At 43.1% G+C, this 25,707-nt stretch overlaps 1 protein-coding gene across 5 annotated transcripts in view; it reads right to left on the bottom strand.

Annotated features, from left to right (window-relative positions):
- LOC110532479 (arginyl-tRNA--protein transferase 1) overlaps positions 1-25,707 on the bottom strand; it is a 181,452-nt gene that overhangs the window by 94,257 nt on the left and 61,488 nt on the right. For all 5 annotated transcript variants that reach the window (XM_036980814.1, XM_036980807.1, XM_036980801.1 and 2 more), the window contains one exon: positions 65-97. In XM_036980814.1, coding sequence (XP_036836709.1) covers positions 65-97 — 33 coding nt within the window. The remainder of the gene's footprint in view (positions 1-64; positions 98-25,707) is intronic.

A 25,707-nucleotide genomic window follows, 5' to 3' on the forward strand; every position in this document is an offset into this window, starting at 1 on the left:
AGTAATTTATACACTTTGGAAATTTAGAAGTATGTAGAGACAACAGGAGGGCAGGGGTACGTACCTCAAGTGGTGAGTCACAGAGAAATCTCCTGAACTGTAGAGGGACGAGCAGCCAGCGCCAAGAGAAAGAAAAGGGAGAAAAATAAACAGTAAGTTATGAGGGTCACTTAATCTCTATAGGCCACGAGTTTCAAATGAAAACCATACATTTTCCCAGTAACTGTCTCTTGTGGTGTAACACTCCCATTCCTGTGCTTATTTAGATGTAATATATCAAATGGAGAGTAAATTCAGTATGCCATAGAGAGCAAGACCGTGTTTTCACAAGAGGAAACATTTGTCTTGAGGATCATACCAGTCGGTGCAGTTTAAGATTATTATTATTTTTTTTTAAATGAGCATGGCCTTAGTATTACAGCATATTGGATGACTGTCATTCATATTCCATTCACCCAGTAACCAAGTTGACACATTCAATACCACCGTGTACACCGTTTCCTGCATCTAGCTGATCTAGGGTGTCATCATTAGTCCAAAACAAGAGTATATAATGGACAAATTCAGGTAGGTCCATCCCCTTTCAGTTCCGCTTGCTTCAGTTTAAGAAATGTTTTGAATTGGCGGAATGAATGCAACCCTGATCACCCGCGCACACAGTTCACTTTCATAGCAGACGCAAACAAAAAGCATCATCACTTTGCTAGTTGTTTAACTCCTTCTCGCATCTACGCACACTCATCTTTTCTCTTCGCTTGTGGACTTCACAACTGTTGTGCACAACACAACAGTTGTCTGACCAGGTGAAAAAACCTCTCCAAGCCAAACCTTCATACCATAACCGCTACACAGAGCGCTACCACATCCGCCGATATTGCCCTTCCATACCTATGGTGAAAGGTGGCAGATCTACAGCGGTGTTTCTCAGACCATGAGACTTCCCAAAATGGGGTATAAATACATGTAAACAAATATTTTTTTCCTGATCTAATACAGTGCATTCATAAAGTCAGAAACCTTGACTTTTCCCACATTGTTACGTTCGTCTTATCCTAAAATTTATTAAATATCCCCCCCCAAATCTACACACAATACCCCATAATGACAAAGCAAACAAGTTTAGAAATGTTAGCAAATTGTATAAAATAGAAAAACTAATATTACACGGAACCCAAACCGGCTGCGCGCGTGCGCTATCATGCATAAATGTATTTTGTCCCCCTACACCAAACCCGTTCACGACACGCAGGTTAAATTATCAAAACAAAAACTGAACCAATGTCATTAATTTGGGGACAGGTCGAAAAGCATTAAAAATGTATGGCAATTTAGCTAGTTAGCTTGCACTTGCTAGCTAATTTGTCCTATTTAGCTAGCTTGCTGTTGCTAGCTAATTTGTCCTGGGATATAAACATGGAGTTATTTTACATGATATGCAGAAGGTGCTCTACTACGACAATTAATTCACACATAAAACGGCCAACCAAATCGTTTCTAGTCATCTCTCCTCCTTCCAGGCTGTTTCATCTTTGAACTTATATGGTGATCGGCACTTTCATAGTATTACCACGACCACCGGCAAAACAGTTTGTCTATCAATCACCCACGTGGGTATAACCAATGAGGAGATGGGAGAGGCAGGACTTTCAGCGAGATCTGCGTCAGAAATAAAAAGGAGTTCTATTTTAGCCCTTGGCATCGCAGACGCTCGTTGGCGCGTGCGAGCAGTGTGGGTGCAATAATTGAATAACATTGATATCTAAATGCATTTTGCGACGCTCGCACACGTGACTTGTCTGGTCAGCATGTTACTCAGTACTTTGTTGAAGCACCTTTGGCAGCAATTACAGCTTCTAGTCGTTTTGGTTATGACGCTAAAAGCTTAGCACACCAGTATTTTTCGGGAGTTTCTTCCATTCCCCTCTGCAGATCCACTCAAGCTCTGTCAGGTTCGATGGGGAGGATCGCTGAACAGCTTTTTTCAGGTCTCTCCAGAGTAGGGTTTGCAAAGGGTCTGACATTTTCCATGGGAAGTTAAGCCCGGGAATTTTGCTTTAATTAATCCCCAAAAAGTTAGCTTAAAACAGTGAACCTTTTTTTGTGGGATACACAAAGCAATCGTAGGTCTTGCGGCATATTTTGGTTAAATTAAACTAAACTAAACTGCCTGAGCCAAGGACTACATGCTTTGATTGAGTTTTGATTACAATACTGGGTGGGGTGAAAATCTTTTTTGACAAGATTTTTTGTTGACTAGTAAATAGTAGCCTACAGCAAAGTGTGTTGAAAGAATTTGTTAACCATTTCTGATAGTTAGTTTTTGCTACCATGTAGGTTTTAGCTTGCTTCCATTCATGTTTCATTTTAAAACATTTATCTTACAAATAAGTTGTTTAATCTAACTGCTTAACTATTTATCTGTACATGGAATTGTGTGTGTGTAATATATATATATATATATTTTTTTTAAATTCTTTTTTAACCTGTTATGGCTGCGATCCCTGTACATGGACCAACATCAGGGGAAATTTCAGAGTGACAACTAAAAATACAACTTCGTAACATTAAACATTCTTGAAAATGCAAGTGTCTTACACCCTTCAAAATATTAGAATCTTGGTAATCAAACTATGTTTTCCAATTTAAAATAGCTATTACAGAGAACAAATCCCATGCTTTTGTTTAAGAGCAATCAACAACAAACATTTTCCGCAATGACAGTTTTTACACATTCACATCTGAAGGTAAAATTATGACTTACATTCTGATATCTTGCTCTTATTTCTCTTCCTGAGGGTCCCAGTGATCAAATGAAGTGCCGTTTTCTTTGATAAAATACATTTTTATAGCCTAAATCGAAACATTTTGTAAACCGGTTGTGCCGTGAATTCCATCTCTATAATTTTTTACGGAGCATTCAACGTGATTACCCCCCCGTAAACAATCGTTTATCTAGTCATGGTTGGTTTCAGTGCATTCCTCTGGATGTTTGCAACACAGCCAAACCGTCATTGTTTTTTTTTGCGGGGAGTATTGACCGAAGTGAGCTGATTTGAAGACAAGGATCAATGACTACCTTACGCACCAATAATTTTTGCGAAGCTTCATTGATTGACTATATTTCTGCCCAATGACCACTGATCTTCTTGAAATCTAGCCAATGAGCTGAGGTAAACGTCAGTATGTAATGGTTTTGGGTTGGACCACAATTCCTTGTTTGTAATCGCACGCGCAGGGAACTCCATTCTCGCCTTGACGATCAGAGGAGTTGCTGTAAGGCTTTTTATGCGCAGCTGTATTTCGGAAAGTTGTAGTTTCAACGATTTCATTGAAGATATCATGGCGAATAAATCACGTAAAGCGAAGTCAAAGTCTAAAGTGAAAGTGAGAGATTTTTTGTTTGAGGAATCTTGGGGTGTTATGATTCAAACGAACTGAGGAGCTGTTTCTGCAAGGACAGGACGTACTTCTGGACGGGTAAGTGCTAATGCCGTTTTATGAAATATAAAAATATATATATTATATATATATATTTTTTTTTTTGCAATGAAATGTGTGGTTTGTTTGTGTGTGTTGGTTTGTTTATATATATATATATATATATATACACATACATACACATACATACACATATTATATATATATATATACACATATATATACATATACATGTATATACATATATGTATATATACATATATACATATATACATACATATACATATATACACATATATATACACATATATATACATATATATACACATACACATATATATATATATATATATATACACACACACACCAATGGCCGGAGTTGAATGAAACAACACTTCATCTTAGTGACTGTTCCCTCTGCTTTATACAATACATTTATTTTATGTGATAAAAGGCTCATACAATTCAAATATTTTTTTTTTATGTTTTCTTTCACAGTGATAGCGACTCCGACTGGGAGCCCCCGGTGCCAAGCTGCCCGCTCTACCTGTGCCCCCAGTGGTGTTGATATGCCACAGTTCATTACTGCAGGCATGACTGTGCCTCAGGGCCAAAAGGGCACAGCATGGAGGCGTCGTTGTGTTCTGTGTCGCATGAAATGCACCACTTGTTCAGTTTGCCTCTGCTTTACATCAGAAAGAGACTGCTATGGGACATGGCACAGGCAGCAAAATACTGTGACGAGGACTTCCAAGGGGTGTACTGTTTTTTTTTTTTTTTTCCTCTCTCCTCATATTTTTTAAAACGTTTTTTTTGTGTGTGTGTTAGAATTGCTTTTGATGTGTTGTATATAGTTATTTGCACTGCTGTATATAGTTATAGGTCATTTCACCAATTCGGCCACTTGGGTACATTTGGGCAACTTGTGTGGGACACCTGGGTGACTTCATGCTAAATGTCATGTAGCTCACCCATTCCTGAAGTTATCAGTCTGAAACTTTGCACACCTACAGATGCCCTCTTGTGTTATCCATCAACATTATCTCCAGCATCCTATTCTAGTACATGTGAAAGATACTACAACAATAAAAAACAGAAAACGTATACTCTTTCTTTCTCTTTTCTTCCACTAGATCTACTGTGTTATATTCTCCTACATTCAATTAACATTTCCACACACTTCAGAATGTTTCCATTCAAATGATACCAAGAATATGCATATCCTTACCTCTGGGGCTGAGCTACAGGCAGTTAGATTTGGGTATGTCTTCAGGCGGAAATTGAGAACAAAGGGATGCAGCCATAACAGGTTAATTTAATCTTCATAGGAACATACCACAGGCACTATCTGATGTGCGGAGACATTTCACTGCAGCTAATGTAGAAAGAAAAGCTGTGTACATTTGCAAATACTGGGCCAAATCATATGTGAAGAATGCAACAAAGACGCAGAATCATCTGGCCAAGTGCATAAAGTTCCCTCAGCACTCACAACAAGCAACCTCTGACAAAAGTCCCTCTACTTCTATTCGAGGTGGAAATGATGAATCAGACACCTTATCGATAGCAAAATCTCATGGTCCTCCTGGAATCAGACGTTTTTTTGACTCAATGGAGGAACATAGTCAGAGAAATGCTGAGGAATGTCTTGCTGGAGCTGTGTATGCAACTGGTTCACCTCTGATGTTCACAGGCAATGTGTATTGGAAGAGATTTCTGAATGTTCTTCGCCCAGCATACACGCTTCCAACCAGACATGCTTCATCTACTCATTTTCTGGATACAGAGTTCAAGTGAAGTTCAAGCAAATCACAGACTGTATTGCAAACATCTAGGATGGTGGTCGAATGTTCGTGGCCAAAGTATAATAAACTAAATCATCTCTACCCCTCAACCAGAATTCTACAAGAGCACAGACAACATATACACTGGTCTCTACCTTGCAGATGAGCTGAAGGCAGTCATCAATGACCTTGGACCACAGAAGGTATTTGCACTGGTGACAGACAATGCTACGAACATGAAGGCCACTTGGTCTACAGTGGAGGAGTCCTACCCTCACATCACACCCATTGGCTGTGCTGCTCATGCATTGAATCTGCTCCTCAAGGACATCATAGCATTGAAAACAAAGGATACACTGAACAAGAGTGCAAAAGATATGGTTAGGTATGTGAAGGTTTATCAAGTTATAGCAGCAATATACCTCACCAAGCAAAGTGAGAAGAATAAGAGCACCACATTAAAGCTGCCCAGCAACACCTGTTGGGGGTGGTGTTGTCATGTTTGACTGTCTCGTGGACTGTCTCTCGATCCTCCTAGATTATGAATTTTGGGACAGAGTGGTAAGCAGCCTTAAACCTATAGCAGTAGCCATTGCACAGATTGTGGGAGACAATGGCATCCTGTCTGATGTTCAAACTCTGCTAGCAGATGTAAGAGAAAAAATCTGTACTGTCCTGCCCACTTCACTGTTGCTCCAAGCAGAGGAAACTGCAATTCTGAAATGCATCAAAAAACCTGAAGACTTGTGCCTGAAGCCCATACATGCCGCAAGCGTACTTGTTGGACCCCAGGTATGCTGGAAAGAGCATCCTGTCTGGTGCAGAGATCAACAAGGCATATGGTATCATCACTACCGTGTCTCGCCACCTTGGCCTGGATGAGGGCAAGGTTCTTGGCAGTATGGCGAAGTACACTTCCAAGCAAGGGCTTTGGGATATAGATTCAATAAGGCAGTCGTGCCAACATATCTCATCAGCCACCAGGTGGAAGGGACTTTGAGGATCTGAGACCCTGTTGCCTCAATCATCCTCCAAATCCCACCAACATCAGCCGCCTCAGAGCACAACTGGTCCTTGTTTGGGAACACACACACCAAAGCACACAACAGGCTGACCAATACAAGGGTTGAAAAATTGGTTGCCATTCGGAAAAATTTGACACTTTTTGAGCCTGACAACGAGACATCCTCAACAAGGTTGGGAAGTGACAGTGAAAATGAGGCCTCAGAGTCTGATGTTCAAGAGGTGGACATTGAGGAGGACCAGGGAGATGTCAAGGAAGCCTGAGAGGAACACAAACAAAGCTTTAGTTGAGACAATCATTTTAAGGATGTTTAAAATGTTTTTGGGAGATGCGATGGATCATTCAATATTCCCTTTTGTTGTTCAGTGAAATCTCATGTAGTCAACTAATTTAATTAAAATTTAATTTGTAACTAAATTGTTTGTTTGTTTTTTTCCTTTGGAGGGATTTAATCATTTGCAATTATGTCTACTTACGATAAAGGTAAAACGTTAATGTTTGTCTCCATACATATCGATAGATAGATATATATAATCTATATAGCTAGATCTATCTAGCTAGATCTATCTAGCTAGATCTATCTAGCTAGATCTATCTAGCTAGATCTATCTATATAGATCTATCTATATATACACACACACACACACGCGCATACAGTGGGGCAAAAAAGTATTTAGTCAGCCACCAATTGTGCAAGTTCTCCCACTTAAAAAGATGAGGCCTGTAATTTATCATAGGTACACTTCAACTATGACAGACAAAATGAGAAAAAAAAAATCTAGAAAACACATTGTAGAGGATTTTTAAATAATTAATTTGCAAATTATGATATATATATATATATATCTATCTATATCTATATATCTCTCCATATATATACATATACATACACACACACACACACACACACACACACTACTCAAAAAAATAAAGGGAACACTTAAACACAATGTAACTCCAAGTCAATCACACTTCTGTGAAATCAAACTGTCCACTTAGGAAGCAACACTGATTGACAATAAATTTCACATGCTGTTGTGCAAATGGAATAGACAACAGGTGGAAATTGTAGGCAATTAGCAAGACACTCCCAATAAAGGAGTGGTTCTGCAGGTGATAACCACAGAACACTTCTCAGTTCCTATGCTTCCTGGCTGATGTTTTGGTCACTTTTGAATGCTGGCGGTGCCTTCACTCTAGTGTCTACAACCCACACAAGTGGCTCAGGTAGTGCAGCTCATCCAGGATGGCACATCAATGCGAGCTGTGGCAAGAAGGTTGGCTGTGTCTGTCAGCGTAGTGTCCAGAGCATGGAGGCGCTACCAGGAGACAGGCCAGTACATCAGGAGACGTGGAGGAGGCCGTAGGAGGGCAACAACCCAGCAGCAGGACCGATACCTCCGCCTTTGTGCAAGGAGGATGTTAGAATTATTATGAATAAATTAATAAAATAATATCGCCATTTCAAATAGAACTGTAACTAAGTAAACTTATACTCTGTTTTATTATATCTGATTAACAATATGAGTTCATAAGAAGGGATTGTGTGACACGGACAAGGAGTAATTAAAGTTAATGAACACCATTCCAACTAGGAAGAAACGAATGGGTTGTGGATTAAGTAAACAGATAATGTAGTTAACCTATGGTTGAACCGACGAAACTGAGCTCTGGGGTGTTTTAGATAAGGAAGTGAGTGCATTCCTAGGTTCTGTTAATTAGACCTGTCAGCTAAGCAGTGATCGATAATGTTGGGGGGTCAAAAGTTAATTTAGTTATGTTGTGTGAGCTGTGAGTATGTTAGTAAGTTAGAATGAACTATTAACCTCACTTTGTCCCGGTCGAGAGGGGATTCTGTTAAGCAATGAAATGACGTCATGTTATTGTATATAAACTGTTGCTCGTGGTAATAAATAAATCATAAATTCTGTTACCTAATATTGAAATGGCTGGTCTCCGTCTATTTTATGCAAACAAGAATCTTACAAATTCTCATAAAATAGATTAAGGGTTTTCAATTAATGAAAACACATTGGCATAATTAAATTACAGTAACAGAGGAGCAGGAGGAGCACTGCCAGAGCCCTGCAAAATGACCTCCAGGAGGCCACAAATGTGCATGTGTCTACTCAAACGGTCAGAAACAGACTCCATGAGGGTGGTATGAGGGCCCGACGTCCACAGGTGGGGGTTGTGCTTACAGCCCAACACCGTGCAGGATGTTTGGCATTTGCCAGAGAACACCAGATTGGCAAATTTGCCACTGGCGCCCTGTGCTCTTCACAGGTGAAAGCAGGTTCACACTGAGCACGTCATGCAGTGTAGACATGACAGTCTGGAGACGCCGTGGAGAACGTTCTGCTGCCTGCAACATCCTCCAGCATGACCGGTTTGGCGGTGGGTCAGTCATGGTGTGGGGTGGCATTTCTTTGGGGGGGCCGCACAGCCCTCCATGTGCTCGCCAGAGGTAGCCTGACTGCCATTAGGTACCGAGATGAGATCCTCAGACCCCTTGTGAGACCATATGCTGGTGCGGTTGGCCCTGGGTTCCTCCTAATGCAAGACAATGCTAGACCTCATGTGGCTGAAGTGTGTCAGCAGTTACTGCAAGAGGAAGACATTGATGCTATGGACTGGCCCGCCCGTTCCCCAGACCTGAATCCAATTGAGCACATCTGGGACATCATGTCTCGCTCCATCCACCAACGCCACGTTGCACCACAGACTGTCCAGGAGTTGGCGGATGCTTTAGTCCAGGTCTGGGAGGAGATCCCTCAGGAGACCATCCATGCCCAGGCGTTGTAGGGAGGTCATACAGGCATGTGAAGGCCACACACACTACTGAGCCTCATTTTGACTTGTTTTAAGGACATTACATCAAAGTTGGATCAGCCCGTAATGTGGTTTTCCACTTCAATTTTGAGTGTGACTCCAAATCCAGACCTCCATGGGTTGATAAATTTGATTTCCATTGATAATTTTTGTGTGATTTTGTTGTCAGCACATTCAACTATGTAAAGAAAAAAGTATTTAATAAGAATATTTCATTCAGATCTAGGATGTGTTATTTTAGTGTTCCCGTTATTTTTTTGAGCAGTAATATATGTATGTATGTATGTATGTATGTATGTATGTATGTATGTATGTATGTATGTATGTATGTATGTATGTATGATAAAACGTAAAAAACATTTAAATGGTATATTAATTTGCATACATTACCATTAATTCCCATATATTTCCACCTCTGAATACTCCCCCAAAATGTGCAACCCTACTCCAAAGATATTTGATCGGGTTCAAGTCCGGGCTCTGGCTGGGGGCTGATCAAGGATATTCAGAGACTTATCCCAAAGCCACTCCTGCGTTGTCTTGGCTGTGTGCTTAGGGTCGTTGTCCTGTTGGAAGGTAAACCTTCAACCCAGTCTGAGGTCCTGAGCGCTCTGGAGCAGGTTAACATCAAGGTATCATCATCATGTACTTTGCTCCGTTCATCTTTCCCCTGGATCCTGACTGGTCTCCCAGTCCCTGCCGCTGAAAAACATCCTACGGTATGATGCTGCCACCACCATGCTTCACCGTAGGGATGGTGCCAGGTTTCCGTCAGATGTGACGCTTGGCATTCAGGCCAAATAGTTCAATCTTGGTTTCATCAGGTCAGAGAATCTTGTTTCATCAGGTCAGAGTCCTTTAGATGCCTTTTGGCAAATGCCAAGCGGGCTGTCATGTGCCTTTTACTGAGGAGTTGCTTCCATCTGGCCTGATTGGTGGAGTGCTGCAGAGATGGTTCTCGGGAAACTCCAGAGCTCTGTCAGAGTGACCATCGGGTCCTTGTTCACCTCCCTGATCAAGGCCATTCTCCCACGATTGCTTAGTTTTCCCAGGCTGCCAGCTCCAGGAAGAGTCTTGGTGGTTCCAAACTTGTTCCATTTAAGAATGGAGGCCAGTGTGTACCTGGGGACCTTCTACGCTGCAGTAATGTTTCGGTACCCATCCCCAGAACTATGCCTCGACACAATCCTGTCTCGGTTTTTGCACGGTCAACTGTGGGACCTTATATAGACAGATGTGTGCCTTTCCAAATCATGTCGGGCGGCAGGTAGCCTAGTGGTTAGAGCATTGGGCCAGTAACCGAAAGGTTGCTAGATCGAATCAACAAGCTAACAAGGTAAAAATCTGTCGTTCGGCTCCTGAACAAGCTACTGTTCCTAGGCCATCATTGTAAATAAGAATTTGTTCTTAACTGACTTGCCTAGTTAAATAAAGGTTCAATAAAATAAATGTTCCATCAATTGAATTTACCACAGGTGCACTCCAATCAACTTGTAGAAACGGAACAAGGATGATCAACAGAAACAGGATGCACTTTAAGCTCAATTTTGAGTCTCATAGCAAATTGTCTAAATACCTGTTTTCGCTTTGTAATTATGTGGTAGTGTGTCTATATTGAGGATTTTTTAAATGTATTTAATCAATTTTAAAATAAGATGTAGACAAGTCAAGGGGTCTGAATAATTTTGGAATGCACTGTACGTGTGCCATTCATCGTGTGAATGGGCAAGACAAAAGATTGAAGTGCTTTTTGAACAGGGTATGGTAGTAGGTGTCAGGTGCACCAGGTTGAATGTCAAGAATTGCAACGCTGCTGGGTTTGTCATGCTCAACAGTTACCCGTGCATCAAGAATGGTGCACTACCCAAAGGACAGCTAACTCGACAAAACTGTGGGAAGCATTGGAGTCAACATGGGCCAGAATCTCTATGGAACGTTTTTGAACCCTGTAGAGTCCATGCCCTGAAGAATCAAATAAAATTGTATTTGTCACATACACATGGTTAGCAGATGTTAATGCGAGTGTAGCGAAATGCTTGTGCTTCTAGTTCCGACAATGCAGTAATAACCAACAAGTAATCTAACTAACAATTCCAAAACTACTGTCTTATACACACACAAGTGTAAGGGGATAAAGAATATGTACATAAAGATATATGAATGAGTGATGGTACAGAGCGGCATAGGCAAGATACAGTAGATGGTATCGAGTATAGTATATACATATGAGATGAGTATGTAAACAAAGTGGCATAGTTAAAGTGGCTAGTGATACATGTATTACATAAAGATGCAGTAGATGATATAGAGTACAGTATATACATATACATATGAGATGAATAATGTAGGGTATGTAAACATTATATTAGGTAGCATTGTTTAAAGTGGCTAGTGATATATTTTACATAATTTCCCATCAATTCCCATTATTAAAGTGGCTGGAGTTGAGTCAGTGCGTTGGCAGCAGCCACTCAATGTTAGTGGTGGCTGTTTAACAGTCTGATGGCCTTGAGATAGAAGCTGTTTTTCAGTCTCTCGGTCCCAGCTTTGATGCACCTGTACTGACCTCGCCTTCTGGATGATAGCGGGGTGAACAGGCAGTGGCTCGGGTGGTTGTTGTCCTTGATGATCTTTATGGCCTTCCTGTAACATCGGGTGGTGTAGGTGTCCTGGAGGGCAGGTAGTTTGCCCCCGGTGATGCGTTGTGCAGACCTCACTAACCTCTGGAGAACCTTACGGTTGTGGGCGGAGCAGTTGCCGTACCAGGCGGTGATACAGCCCGCCAGGATGCTCTCGATTGTGCATTTGTAGAAGTTTGTGAGTGCTTTTGGTGACAAGCCGAATTTCTTCAGCCTCCTGAGGTTGAAGAGGCGCTACTGCGCCTTCTTCACGATGCTGTCTGTGTGGGTGGACCGATTCAGTTTGTCTGTGATGTGTATGCCAAGGAACTTAAAACTTGCTACCCTCTCCACTACTGTTCCATCGATGTGGATAGGGGGGTGTTCCCTCTGCTGTTTCCTGAAGTCCACAATCATCTCCTTAGTTTTGTTGACGTTGAGTGTGAGGTTATTTTCCTGACACCACACGCCGAGGGCCCTCACCTCCTCCCTGTAGGCCGTCTCGTCGTTGTTGGTAATCAAAGCCTACCACTGTTGTGTCGTCCGCAAACTTGATGATTGAGTTGGAGGCGTGCGTGGCCACGCAGTCGTGGGTGAACAGGGAGTACAGGAGAGGGCTCAGAACGGGGTGGAGATGTTGTTGCCTACCCTCACCACCTGGGGGCGGCCCGTCAGGAAGTCCAGTACCCAGTTGCACAGGGCGGGGTCGAGACCCAGGGTCTCGAGCTTGATGACGAGCTTGGAGGGTACTATGGAGTTAAATGCCGAGCTGTAGTCGAACAGCATTCTCACATAGGTATTCCTCTTGTCCAGATGGGTTAGGGCAGTGTGCAGTGTGATTACGATTGTGTCGTCTGTGGACCTATTTGGGCGGTAAGCAAATTGGAGTGGGTCTAGGGTGTCAGGTAGGGTGGAGGTGATATGGTCCTTGACTAGTCTCTCAAAGCACTTCATGATGAGTCTGTTCTGAGGGCAAATGGGGTGCATCAATGTTTTGTACACTCAGTGTACTGTATGTATATGCAGAGAGAGTGAGAGTAACTCTGCAAACTTAAGTCACACTCCATTAGTATGTGCATAAAATTGAGGTGGTTACACACAAACATGAAATCCATAGAGAGAGGAGTGTACAAAAGCAAACCGATCAATGAACGCATACCCCATATGTGTTATTACCGTTATCTCTGTGTGGTCTGGTTGTGATCTATAAAAGTATCAAACAGTGCTCCCTGTGGCACTAAAACCCGCATCAGGACAGGGGAGGAGAGGCTAGAAAGAATTACTTAAACAGCAGGAGAAAAATGCTTCTACTACTAACTACCACTACCACTGACCAATATGTACTCCAGCACTACTAACACGTTACAAACTTGCTCACACATACTAGCACACACACGTTTATGGGCAAACACACACAGTACAGACACAGGTGGAGTGTGGCCATTCAACCAGAGCACTGAATTGACCCCAATCTTGCGAAGTGCATTATTGCAGAAGGGACAGCAAATGAAACACTTTTCTAAACTGTCTAAAAAAATGAATTAACAAGTTAATGAACAGGACAACATCACCCACTATTAGATTACTTAATTTATTTGCTTTGTGGCAGAGCTAACTCAAACATGGTTTATGAATATAAAACATCTTACACTGGAACATGAAGGATATCCAATGACATAATTTGACATTGAAATGGGGGGGGGGGGGGGGGGGGAGTGAGAGTGAGTGAGATGTAGTAAGAACAGTGGCAGGCAAACTGTGGCTATGAGGTCTGGTTTGGCAGAGCTGGCACTACGATCCCTCCCTCTCTCCTGTTACCATGACAGGCACTCATAAGCAGGGTGCTGCTGGGTAATTTTACCCAGAGGGCTGAGCAGCAGTGTTTTTCCACTTATGTCTCCACTCAGTCACTCACCAGCCTGCTCTCATGAAGTCTGGCAGCCCTGACCCCAGTCTGGCCACAAACACACTGTTCAGCAGGCATACACACAAAAACACATGCATATCAATACACACGCACAAACACACACCATATTTTTGTATGTAATGCTTGCAGACACAAACCAATGACATAGGCAGAGAGACAGACACACACACACACACGTCTAGAGCGTGCATGCGTGTCATACAGATACAGAAGGTGTACTGCTCCATTTAGTAACTTCCTAGTCCTCCTCACTCTCACACATGGCACCCATCAGTTCCTCTACAGCTCTCCCTCTCCTATAACAAAACACTCATCTGTGTACCATTAGGAAGGCAAGCAGCCGTCTCAGACATACACAATATTTCTCAAACAAACACAATAGTTCTCACAGACACGTTCTCCCTCCCTCCCACACACACACACAAACAGGGCTCGATAAAGTCTAATGGCCACTAAGCTCTCTTCTCCACATTAGCGAGCTCACTCAATCACATTGTGTTGGCCTGCTCATTTGTCAGCACTGTTGCATTGCGAGACATGGCATGCGATCTCTGGTGTAAAGAATCCCAGACTTTCCTTTCCTCCCTCACCACACTACTTTTCATGGAGCCTCATCCTCCTATCATTTGGTGATTCTAAATCAATGACCACTTCATTTTACTTTAAGGACTGGGGAAAAAACTGGGGAAAACTACAATTTTTGTTGAGGCTGGTGAAAATGGTTGCCTGGGAGAATACAAACAAAATGTGAGTTGACCTCTGGCCTAAAAAGGAAGTTATAGGGGTTCTGTAGGGACCTAGAACTTCAATGGAGTTCGGCTAATAGAAAGCTTTAAAACGTGACGCAGCATTTAATGAACCTTATGGAATTGAGTGCATCTATGATGCAACTAGTTACTCTCTGAAAAACATTTCAGAAAATGTGTACAACCGAGACGTAAGCTATTTTTTTCAGCAAGTCTTGCCCTTTCTTTTGAATAAAGAAAGTCCCTTCTGAAAATATTCACACCCCTCAACTTATTCCACATGTTGTGTTACAGCCTAAATGTATAATTTATTATTTTTCTACACACAATTCCCCATAACGAAAGTGAAAACATGTTTTTAGAAATTTGAGCAAATGTATTGAAAATTAAATACAGAAATAGTCATACATAAGTATTCACACCCGAGTCACCTTTGGCAGCGATTACAGCTGTGTCTTTCTGGGTAAGTCTAAGAGCTTTGCACATTTGGATTGTAAAATATTTTCACATTCCATAGATTTTCAAAACAATTTAAGTCAAAACTTTAACTAGGCCACCCTTCTTTGCAGGGCATTGGAAAACCTCCCTGATCTTTGTGGTTGAATAATGTTTGAAATTCACTGCTTGAGTGAGGGACCTTACAGATAATTGTATGTGTGGGGTACAGAGAGAGTATTTAAAAACTCATGTTACAACACTATTATTGCACAAAGTGAGTCCATGCAACTTGTGACTTGTTAAGCAAATTTGTAAAACATTTCTAAAAACATAATTCCACATTAATATGCGATATTGGGTGCAAGCCAGTGAAACTTTTGAATTCACGCAGTAACACAATATGTGGAAAAAGTAAAGGGGTGTGAATACTTTCTGACGGCACTGTATGTCCTTTTTTTCCCCGTTTCTCCCCTTCTTTTCCACTGTGAACCCCTGTCACGTACCATGGTCTGCAGGCAGGTAGAGTAAATATGATTTAAACAGGATTTGTTGAGTTGCAAATCATAAATGTATGACTACTGTTCCCTGAAGGAGGGAAACAAGGTACAGCACACTATGTGGAGTCGCAATCTCACAACTTCAGTTGAAGGATTTACAATCACACCTGACAAGTCCAATGAAATCCGTGCCTAGCTGGAAGTCCCGCTTTCCACAGGTGATAAGCGTGAGGCTCGGATTCATTCCTTCAAGTTAATAACAGGTGTTGTACCTCGTTTCCCCCCTTCAGAGAACAGTAGTTAGTCATTACGTTCCATTCCCTAACCGTCAGCCAAATACAGTACAATACACCATGAGGAAATATAATCATGCCCCAAAAAGAGTGTGGCGACGCCAAACTTGTGTATGGTGATGCCCAACTCCCTGCAGCACAAATATCTCCTACAGTCAACCATTTAAACAACACCCAAGACCTTGCCAGACCCCTGGTGGATTGGGCACGTACACTGCTAGGCAAACCCTTGCCCATAATTACGTTCTCAAACAAGAAATCAAAAATACCAACAAAGTCTAACTGAGTTCTTGGAGGGGTTCTGAAAGACACTCATTGGGCCCTAAAAGACACCCAACCTGAGCGCCCAAAACGACAGGGAAGATCAGACAAAGGATTGTTAATTAGAAAATCAAAATAGGGAGAAACAACTAAAAGACGTTAACCCTCCATATCGCTCAGGGCAACTGGAGCACTGGGCCAGACGCTCTTAAATATCACATGTGCCAGCATAGTTGAAACACTTTCTGACTAACAAGATGACAAGCCAGCACAGGTGTAACAATTACTGGCTAACGAGGTGGCACCAAATCGGTGCGCCCAACGTGCTAAGGTCCAACCTTGAAATATACATAGAATAACCAAAGCCTGTAACCAAAGCCTGTAAGACCACAAATATATTCCATATTTTTGTTGAACAAGTCTGCTCACAAACAGAAAACAACTTCCATATCACAACATAAATCAATTCTAAAAGCAGTGCAACAATGCCGCCTTTTTCCCCCCCAGAGACAAGTGTGCCAAAAAAACATCAAGGTTTTCTAGAATCTCAGAGTTACGCAGCCGTACCAAAGTGTATTGGGCTTTTCTCGTACTCTTGAGGAAGACTATAGTTAACGATGACAGCAGTGGACACAGGCAGAACATCCCTACCGGTTTCCACAGACTTCTCCGCCCAATCGTAGTAGGTGAAGTATGGTTTGAACCAGTGAAGGCTGCTGAGGAGAGAACAAAATGGAGTCAATTGAGTGGTATGAAGCACATGGACACCACATCTTTGATGTGTTTAATACCATTCCATCCATTAGTATGAGCTGTCCTCCCCTGGTCATCAGCCTCCACTGGTTTTAACATGTTGACATGACATAGCCGTGTTTTTTCCCCCTCTGCTTCGGTGTGGCAATGACATATTCCATATTACAAATTTTCCACTATGGGGAAAGGGCCTAAAAAGCAAGCTTGCAAAGGTGACCCCAGAACGGGCAACAAAACCAGGACTTGGTCACCCACGTCGAAAGTGCGAAAGTACCACTCTTTGCTTTTGGGCAAAGGACCAACACAATCCACCAGAACCCTGCTGAAAGGTTCATCAAAAGCAGGAATAGGCTGCAAAGGTGCAACTGGTAAAGCTCGATTCGGTTTACCTGTCCTCTGTCAAATGCAACAGGATTTACAGTAAGCCAAGATGGCCCGCCATACTACCATTGTGAGCCAACCTCCGTATCTCTTCTTGAAGTGTAACTGGGATGACAATGAGATATTTCTTGCCATCCATCCCGATTGGCCCAGTCTAAGTTATTCCTGAATATTTCAAAAACATTGTATTTGGGACAAATCATTCACTAAACACTAAACCTCAAATACATATTTTAATTAATAATATGGAAATTAGAGCAAGTTAAGGTGACTAAACTGCTTGGAGTAACCCTGGATTGTAAACTGTCAGTCAAAACATGTTGATGCAAAGGTAGCTAAGCGCTACTCTGCCTTAACACTATCAACAAGGCAAGTCCCTAGTTTTGTCGCACCTGGACTACTTTCCATTAGTTTGGTCAGGTGTCATACAGAGGGACTTAGGATAATTACAATTATCTCAAAACAGGGCAGCACTGCCCTTAAAATGTACATAGAGAGTTAACAATAATTGCATGTCAATCTCTCATAGCTCAAAGTAGAGGAGAGATTGACTTCATGACTACTTGTTTTTGTAAGATGTGTTGACATGCTGAATGCACCGAGCTGTCTGTTTAAACTACTAGCACACAGCTTGGTCACCCATGCAATCAAATATAGATGCTTGTTCCCTTACTAGCTCAACCTGGCTTTGTGATTCTGTCTTTCATAATTTACGGAACTTGTCTGTATGAGATGCAACTTGTAACCCTGAAGGATAGCAGCTTTAAAAGTGTCATCTGAACTCTGGTCAAGAAATAAAGTGGCATAAACTTTGAGCTTTTCCCACAAGAACACTTGAGTAGCGACCAAATATCTTGCAGACATTTTAGGGATGTGGCAATCCGCTTAAATAGAGTAAAATATACATCCATGTCCTTTTCGTTGAAAGGTGGTACAAGTCAGCTCTTCCGACCCAGATCAAACTCTGTTGAGGCTGCTGGATGACCGGACTGGATTCTGAGTGCTTCCAGATCTATCGCTCTTAATCAATTTGCATGCTCACATTCCTGCTCTTGTTGTCTTGCTGCATGTTCTCTTTCCCTTTCCTTGTGCTCAAGCTATACTTTCTGCTATTCACATTTGGCCTTTAGTTCAACCTCTCGCAGTTGCACGTCTTAAGGGGGGTACGCTACAACCCTTTTCATCATCCTACCTCTCCGAAAGGATTTCCTCTTCCATCAAAACAATATGTGACCGTTTCAGGAAACTAGGCGTATGTAGCAAGTCACGATTTCATAGGAGAGCCGTTTGAACGTAAAAAATAGGTTTTTATCAAAATGCATTTTATGGCAGAAATGCCTTCGAACGTGAACTTTCATGTGCCTTAATATCAAACTTATGCCATCTGTAAATACTAATACATTTGTTAAATTACGAGCATTGTTGGTAAGCCACAGAAAAAGCAACCTTCCCACTAGCCATGATTGGCTGAGATAATGAATGGGCTGGACATGCCTAGAGATGAGTTTGGATTGGTCTGCCATTTGGCACACTTCTGTCTATTTGAGCTGGTCAGTATGTGTAAAGAAATAATGTCTAACATGGCTTTTTTTTTTATTATTCCTTATAACTGGAACTTCCATCAGGAGCTAGCCAGCTAACTAGCTACTAGTCTTTGTTAGCCACGGCTAGCGGTCGTCACATTTTTCTCGGTCACCAGCCAGCATTAGTTTGGACAACACCTGCCAGTCTGCACAGCGCGACATCAACCCAGAGCATATTGGACTGCTTCTCTCTACCACATCACCGGATTCCTACCGCTCTGGAGGATTACACTGGATCGTCGCAGCTAGCTAGCTGCAAACGAGTGGCTACTGTGAGCTAACGCATCTGTCCCGAAGCAAGCACCAGCTAGCCTCGAGCTGGGCCCATATACCAGCTAACTCTAGCGCTACAATACCTCCTTTGCCAATTGGCCTGAACCCTTTATTGTCGACACGGAGCCCCAACGATCCATCACGACTGGACTGCCGATGTGATCACCCGATGTGGTCTAAACAGGCTATTCTGTTATCGCCGCAGAACCATCTACTAGCCCCAGCCCACTAGCTTTTCTGAATGCTGTGTCCCCTGCTCGCCTAGCGTAGTTGTGACTACCGAACGGCACCCTGACTCACCTATTGCTGCTCTTTTGACCCTATGATCACTCGGCTACACAGCTGATGCCCCCTGGAATGTATCAATAACAAGGTACCTAATTTTGATTACCTGTCGGACCCAGCCTCGAACTCAGGTCCTGTATGTACCTAACTGACCCGCTCTGCCCATTCATCACCATTTACCTGTCGTCTTAACTCTCCTGATCAACACCTGTGATTGCTTTATGCCTCTCACTAATGTCAATATGCCTTGTCTACTGCGGTCTTGGCTAGTTCGCATTGTTTTATTTCACTTTAGAGCCCCCAGTTCCACTCCTATTCCCAAGGCGGTATCATGTGTTGACTTCTGTAAACTTAAAATCCTTGGTTTCATGCATGTTAACATCAGAAGCCTCCTCCGTAAGTATGTTTTATTCACTGCTTTAGCACACTCCGCCAACCCTGATGTCCTAGTTGTGCCTGAAACCGGGCTAAGGAAGGCCTCCAAAAATGCAGAAATTTTCATCGCCAACTACAACATTTTCCACCAAGATAGAACTGCCAAAGGGGGTGAAGTTGCAATCTACTGCAGATGACCTGCAGAGTTCTGTCATGCTATCCAGGTCTGTATCCAAACAGTTTGAGCATCTACTTTTAAAAATCCACCTTTCCAGAAATAAGTATCTTACTGTTGCCGCTTGTTATAGATCCCCAGCTGTGCCCTGGACACCATATATGAATTAATTGCCCCCCATTTATCTTCAAAGTTTGTACTGTTAGGTGACCTAAACTGGGATATGCTTAACACCCTGGCCATCCTACAATCTAAGCTTGATGCCCTCAATCTCACACAAATTACCAAGGAACCTACCAAGTACAACCCTAAATCCATTAACACGGGCACCAACTTGCTCTCTAAATACACCTCTGCTGTCTTAAACCAGGATCTCAGCGATCACTGCCTCATTGCCTGCGTCCGTAATGGGTCCGCAGTCAAACGACCACCCCTCATCACTGTCAAACGCTCCCTAAAACACTTCAGCGAGCAGGCCTTTCTAATCGACCTGGCACCGGGCTGTACATTCTGATCTTCACAGCTAGCTTGTACGCAGTACCGAAGCCATCCCTGAGGCCCACGTCCCGGCCTACTCAGCTGTTCACCTGAACCACACTCATACACGGCTAGAGCCCAATACTCCACCGGATCCTTGCTCTAAACTTGGCTACATAGCTGATGCCTGCTGGACACTGATCACTTGGCTACATTGCTAATGCCTGCTGGACTGTCCATTAATCACGGTACTCCATTCTGTTTGTTTATGTTTTTATCTGTCGGCCCCAGCCGCACTCAGGCTCTGTGTGTAGTTAATCCGACCCTCTCTGCCTAGTCAACGCATTTTTATCTGCTGTTGTTGTGCTAGCAGATTAGCTGTTGTTGTCTCACCTGCTGTTTTAGCTAGCTCTCCCAATCAACACCTGCGATTACTGTATGCCTCGCTGTATGTCTCTCTCAAATGTCAATATGCCTTGTATACTGTTGTTCAGGTTAGTTATCATTGTTTTAGTTTACAATGGAGCCCCTAGTTCCACTCTTCATACCTCTGATACCTCATTTGTCCCACCTCCCACACATGCAGTGACCTCACCCGTTACAACCAGCATGTCCAGAGATACAACCTCTCTTATCATCACCCAGTGCCTGGGCTTACCTCCGCTGTACCCGCACCCCACCATATCCCTGTCTGCGCATTATGCCCTGAATATATTCTACCATGCCCAGAAATCTGCTCCTTTTATTCTCTGTTCCCTTTGTCTAGGCAACCAGTTCTGATAGCCTTTAGCCTCACCCTCATACTACTCCTCCTCTGTTCCGCGGGTGATGTGGAGGTAAACCCAGGCCCTCATGTCCCCAGGCACCCTCATTCGTTGACTTCTGTGATCGAAAAAGCATTGGTTTCATGCATGTCAACAGCAGAAGCCTCCTCCCTAAGTTTGTTTTACTCACTGCTTTAGCACACTCTGCTAACCCTGATGTCCTTGCCGTGTCTGAATCCTGGCTTAGGAAGGCCACAAAAAATTCAGAGATTTCCATACCCAACTATAACATTTTCCGTCAAGATAGAACTGCCAAAGGGGAAGGAGTTGCAGTCTACTGCAGAGATAGCCTGCAAAGTAATGTCATACTTTCCAGGTCCATACACAAACAGTTCGAACTACTAATTTAAAAAATTACTCTCCAGAAACAAGTCTCTCACTGTTGCCGCCTGCTACCGACCCCCCTCAGCTCCCAGCTGTGCCCTGGACACCATTTGTGAATATATCGCCCCCCATCTAGATTGAGTTTGTTCTGTTAGGTGACCTAAACTGGGATATGCTTAACACCCCGGCAGTCCTACAATCTAAGCTAGATGCCCAAATCATCAAGGAACGTACCAGGTACAACCCTAAATCTGTAAACAAGGGCACCCTCATAGACGTCATCCTGACCAACTGACCCTCCAAATACAACTCCGCTGTCTTCAACCAGGATCTCAGCGATCACTGCCTCATTGATCACTGCCTCATTGCCTGTATCCGCTACGGATCCGCAGTCAAACGACCACCCCTCATCACTGTCAAACGCTCCTTAAAACACTTCTGTGAGCAAGCCTTTCTAATCGACCTGGCCCGGGTATCCTGGAAGGATATTGACCTCATCCCGTCAGTAGAGGATGCCTGGTCATTCTTTAAAAGTAACTTCCTCACCATTTTAGATAAGCATGCTCCGTTCACAAAATGCAGAACTAAGAACAGATATAGCCCTTGGTTCACTCCAGACCTGACTGCCCTCGACCAGCACAAAAACATCCTGTGGCGGACTGCAATAGCATCGAATAGTCCCTGCGATATGCAACTGTTCAGGGAAGTCAGGAACCAAGTCAGTCAGGAAGCAAAGGCCAGCTTCTTCAGGCAGAAATTTGCAATCTGTAGCTCTAACTCCAAAAAGTTCTGGGACACTGTGAAGTCCATGGAGAACAAGAGCACCTCCTCCTAGCTGCCCACTGCACTGAGGCTAGGTAACACGGTCACCACCGATAAATCCATGATTATCGAAAACTTCAACACGCATTTCTCAACGGCTGGCCATGCCTTCCTCCTGGCTACTCCAACCTCGGCCAACAGCCCCCCCCCCCCCCCCCCCCCCCCCGCAGCTACTCGCCCAAGCCTCTCCAGGTTCTCCTTTACCCAAATCCAGATAGCAGATGTTCTGAAAGAGCTGCAAAACCTGGACCCGTACAAATCAGCTGGGCTTGACAATCTGGACCCTCTATTTCTGAAACTATCCGCCGCCATTGTCGCAACCCCTATTACCAGCCTGTTCAACCTCTCATATCGTCTGAGATCCCCAAGGATTGGAAAGCTGCCGCAGTCATCCCCCTCTTCAAAGGGGGAGACACCCTGGACCCAAACTGTTACAGACCTCCATCCATCCTGCCCTGCCTATCTAAGGTCTTCGAAAGCCAAGTCAACAAACAGGTCACTGACCATCTCGAATCCCACCGTACCTTCTCCGCTATGCAATCTGGTTTCCGAGCCGGTCACGGGTGCACCTCAGCCACGCTCAAGGTACTAAACGATATCATAACCATCATCGATAAAAGACCGTACTGTGCAGCAGTCTTCATCGACCTGGCCAAGGCTTTCGACTTTGTCAATCACCATATTCTTATTGGCAGACTCAGTAGCCTCGGTTTTTCTAATGACTGCCTTGCCTGGTTCACCAACTACTTTGCAGACAGAGTTCAGTGTGTCAAATCGGAGGGCATGTTGTCCGGTCCTCTGGCAGTCTCTATGGGGTTGCCACAGGGTTCAATTCTCGGGCCGACTCCTTTCTCTGTATATATCAATGTTGCTGCTCTTGCTGCGGGCGAATCCCTGATCCACCTCTACGCAGACGACACCATTCTGTATACTTCCGGACCTTTCTTGGACACTGTGCCATCTAACCTCCAAACGAGCTTCAACGCCATACAACACGCCTTCCGTGGCCTCCAACTGCTCTTAAACGCTAGTAAAACCAAATGCATGCTTTTCAACCGTTCGCTGCCTGCACCCGCACGCCCCACTAGCATCACCACCCTGGATGGTTCCGACCTAGAATATCTATAAGTACCTAGGTGTCTGGCTAGACTGTAAACTCTCAAACATCAAACATCTCCAATCAAAAAACAAATCTAGAGTCGGCTTTCTATTCATCAACAAACCCTCCTTCACTCACGCCGCCAAACTTTCCCTAGTAAAACTGACTATCCTACTGATCCTCGACTTTGGCGATGTCATCTACAAAATAGCTTCCAATACTCTACTCAGCAAAATGGATGCAGTTTATCACAGTGCCATCCGTTTTGTCACTAAAGCACCTTATACCACCCACCACTGCAACCTGTATGCTCTAGTCGGCTGGCCCTCGCTACATATTCGTCTGCAGACCCACTGGCTCCAGGTCATCTACAAGGCCATGCTAGGTAAAGCTCCGCCTCATCTGAGTTCACTGGTCACGATGGCAACACCCACCCGTAGCACACGCTCCAGCAGGTGTATCTCACTGATCATCCCTAAAGCCAACACCTCATTTGGCCGCCTTTCGTTCCAGTTCTCTGCTGCCTGTGACTGGAACGAATTGCAAAGTTGCAAAGTTGCAAAAAAATTGCAAAGTTGGAGACTTATCTCCCTCACCAACTTCAAACATCTGCTATCTGAGCAGCTAACCGATCGCTGCAGCTGTACATAGTCTATCGGTAAATAGCCCACCCAATTTACCTACCTCATCCCCATACAGTTTATATTTATTTACTTTTCTGCTCTTTTGCACACCAGTATCTCTACCTGTACATGACCATCTGATCATTTATCACTCCAGTGTTAATCTGCAAAATTGTAATTATTCGCCTACCTCCTCATGCCTTTTGCACACAACGTATATAGACTTTTTTCTTTTTTTCTACTGTGTTATTGACTTGTTAATTGTTTACTCCATGTGTAACTCTGTGTTGTCTGTTCACACTGCTATGCTTTATTTTGGCCAGGTCGCAGTTGTAAATGAGAACTTGTTCTCAACTAGCCTACCCGGTTAAATAAAGGTGAAAAAAATAAATAATAAATGTCTTAAGCTCTCTCCTGGCACCTTACACTAAGTCTGAATTTGTCCTGCTCGGTGACAAACTGGGACATGCTTAAACCACCTGACAATAGCAATAAGACTCCCTAAATCTTTCAGATTATTACCAATCCCACAAGGTATGACTCCAAACACCCAGAAAATGCTACTCTCCTCGATGTTATCCTCACAATTAATCCTGACAGGTATCAGGATATTTTATATTTTCTGTAATGACCTTAGTGATCACTGTTTTACAGCCTGTGTTCGTAATGGCTGCTCAGGGAAACAACCTGTCCTGATTTGTCAGACGCTTGTTAAAAAAAAACTTTAAATGAGCAAGCCTTCCTTCATGAACTGGCCTCTAAAATGGTATAGAATCAGCTTGATCCCCTCTGTCGAAGACGCTTGGACCTTCTTGATTTTTAAACTTTCACTGGTATTGTTAACAAACACGTCCCCATAAAGAAAATGAGAATTAAAAACAGGTTCAGCCCCTGGTTTGACCATGATTTTGCAGAGATATTCCACCTCAGGAATTGCATTTGGTAGAAAGGCTCAGCTGACTGACTATCAATCAGGAAAATGAGAAATAAGTGCACTCAGGCTATCCGGAAGGCCAAAGTAAGTTACTTTAAGGAGCCGTTCTCTTTCTGTGGGTCTAACCCCAAGAAGTTCTGGGAAACGGTTAAAGACCTGGAGAATAAACTCTCCTCATGTTCCTTAATGTTGATGATGTGGTTGTTACTGACAAGAAGCACATGGCTGAGCTCTTTAATCACCACTTCATGAAGTCAGGATTTCTATTTGACTCGGCCATCTTTTCATTCAAAGACTCAAATCATGAACACTCTTACGGAGAGCTGTGGCTGCTTTGTGTGATGTATTGTTGTCTACCGTCTTGCCCTTTGTGCTGTTGTCGGTGCCCAATAATGTTTGTACCATGTTTTGTGCTGCTACCATGTGTTGCTGCCTTGCTGTGTTGTCTTAGGTCTCCATGTAATGTCTCTCTTGTTGTGATGTGTGTTGTCCTATATTTATACTGTATTTATTATTTTTTAATCCCAGGCCCCCGTCCCCGCAGGAGGCCATTTTCCTTTTGGTAGGCAGTCATTGTAAATAAGAATTTGTTCTTAACTGACTTGCCTCGTTAAATAAAGGTTAAATTAAAATGTGCCTCCGTACATTTATCTAGCATCTCCCATGTAGGGTTTTCCAACTTAAAAGTCCATGGCTTTTTAACACCAAACACATTTCTAAACGCAACATGCAACAATTTTAAAGATTTTACTGAGTTACAGTTCATAGAAGGAAATCAGTGAATTGAAAAAAACACAGTTGCTAACTGCCTGGTACTGAGCACTATTGTCCCTCTAATCACTCTGCAATCGAAAATCTAATCAAACACTTCATGAGAGCCCGTGCTTTCATGTTTGCGAAACATTTCTATAGGTTGTTATG

The sequence above is a fragment of the Oncorhynchus mykiss genome, chromosome 1 (genome assembly GCF_013265735.2).
Source record: "Oncorhynchus mykiss isolate Arlee chromosome 1, USDA_OmykA_1.1, whole genome shotgun sequence".
In the NCBI taxonomy this organism is placed as follows: domain Eukaryota; kingdom Metazoa; phylum Chordata; class Actinopteri; order Salmoniformes; family Salmonidae; genus Oncorhynchus; species Oncorhynchus mykiss.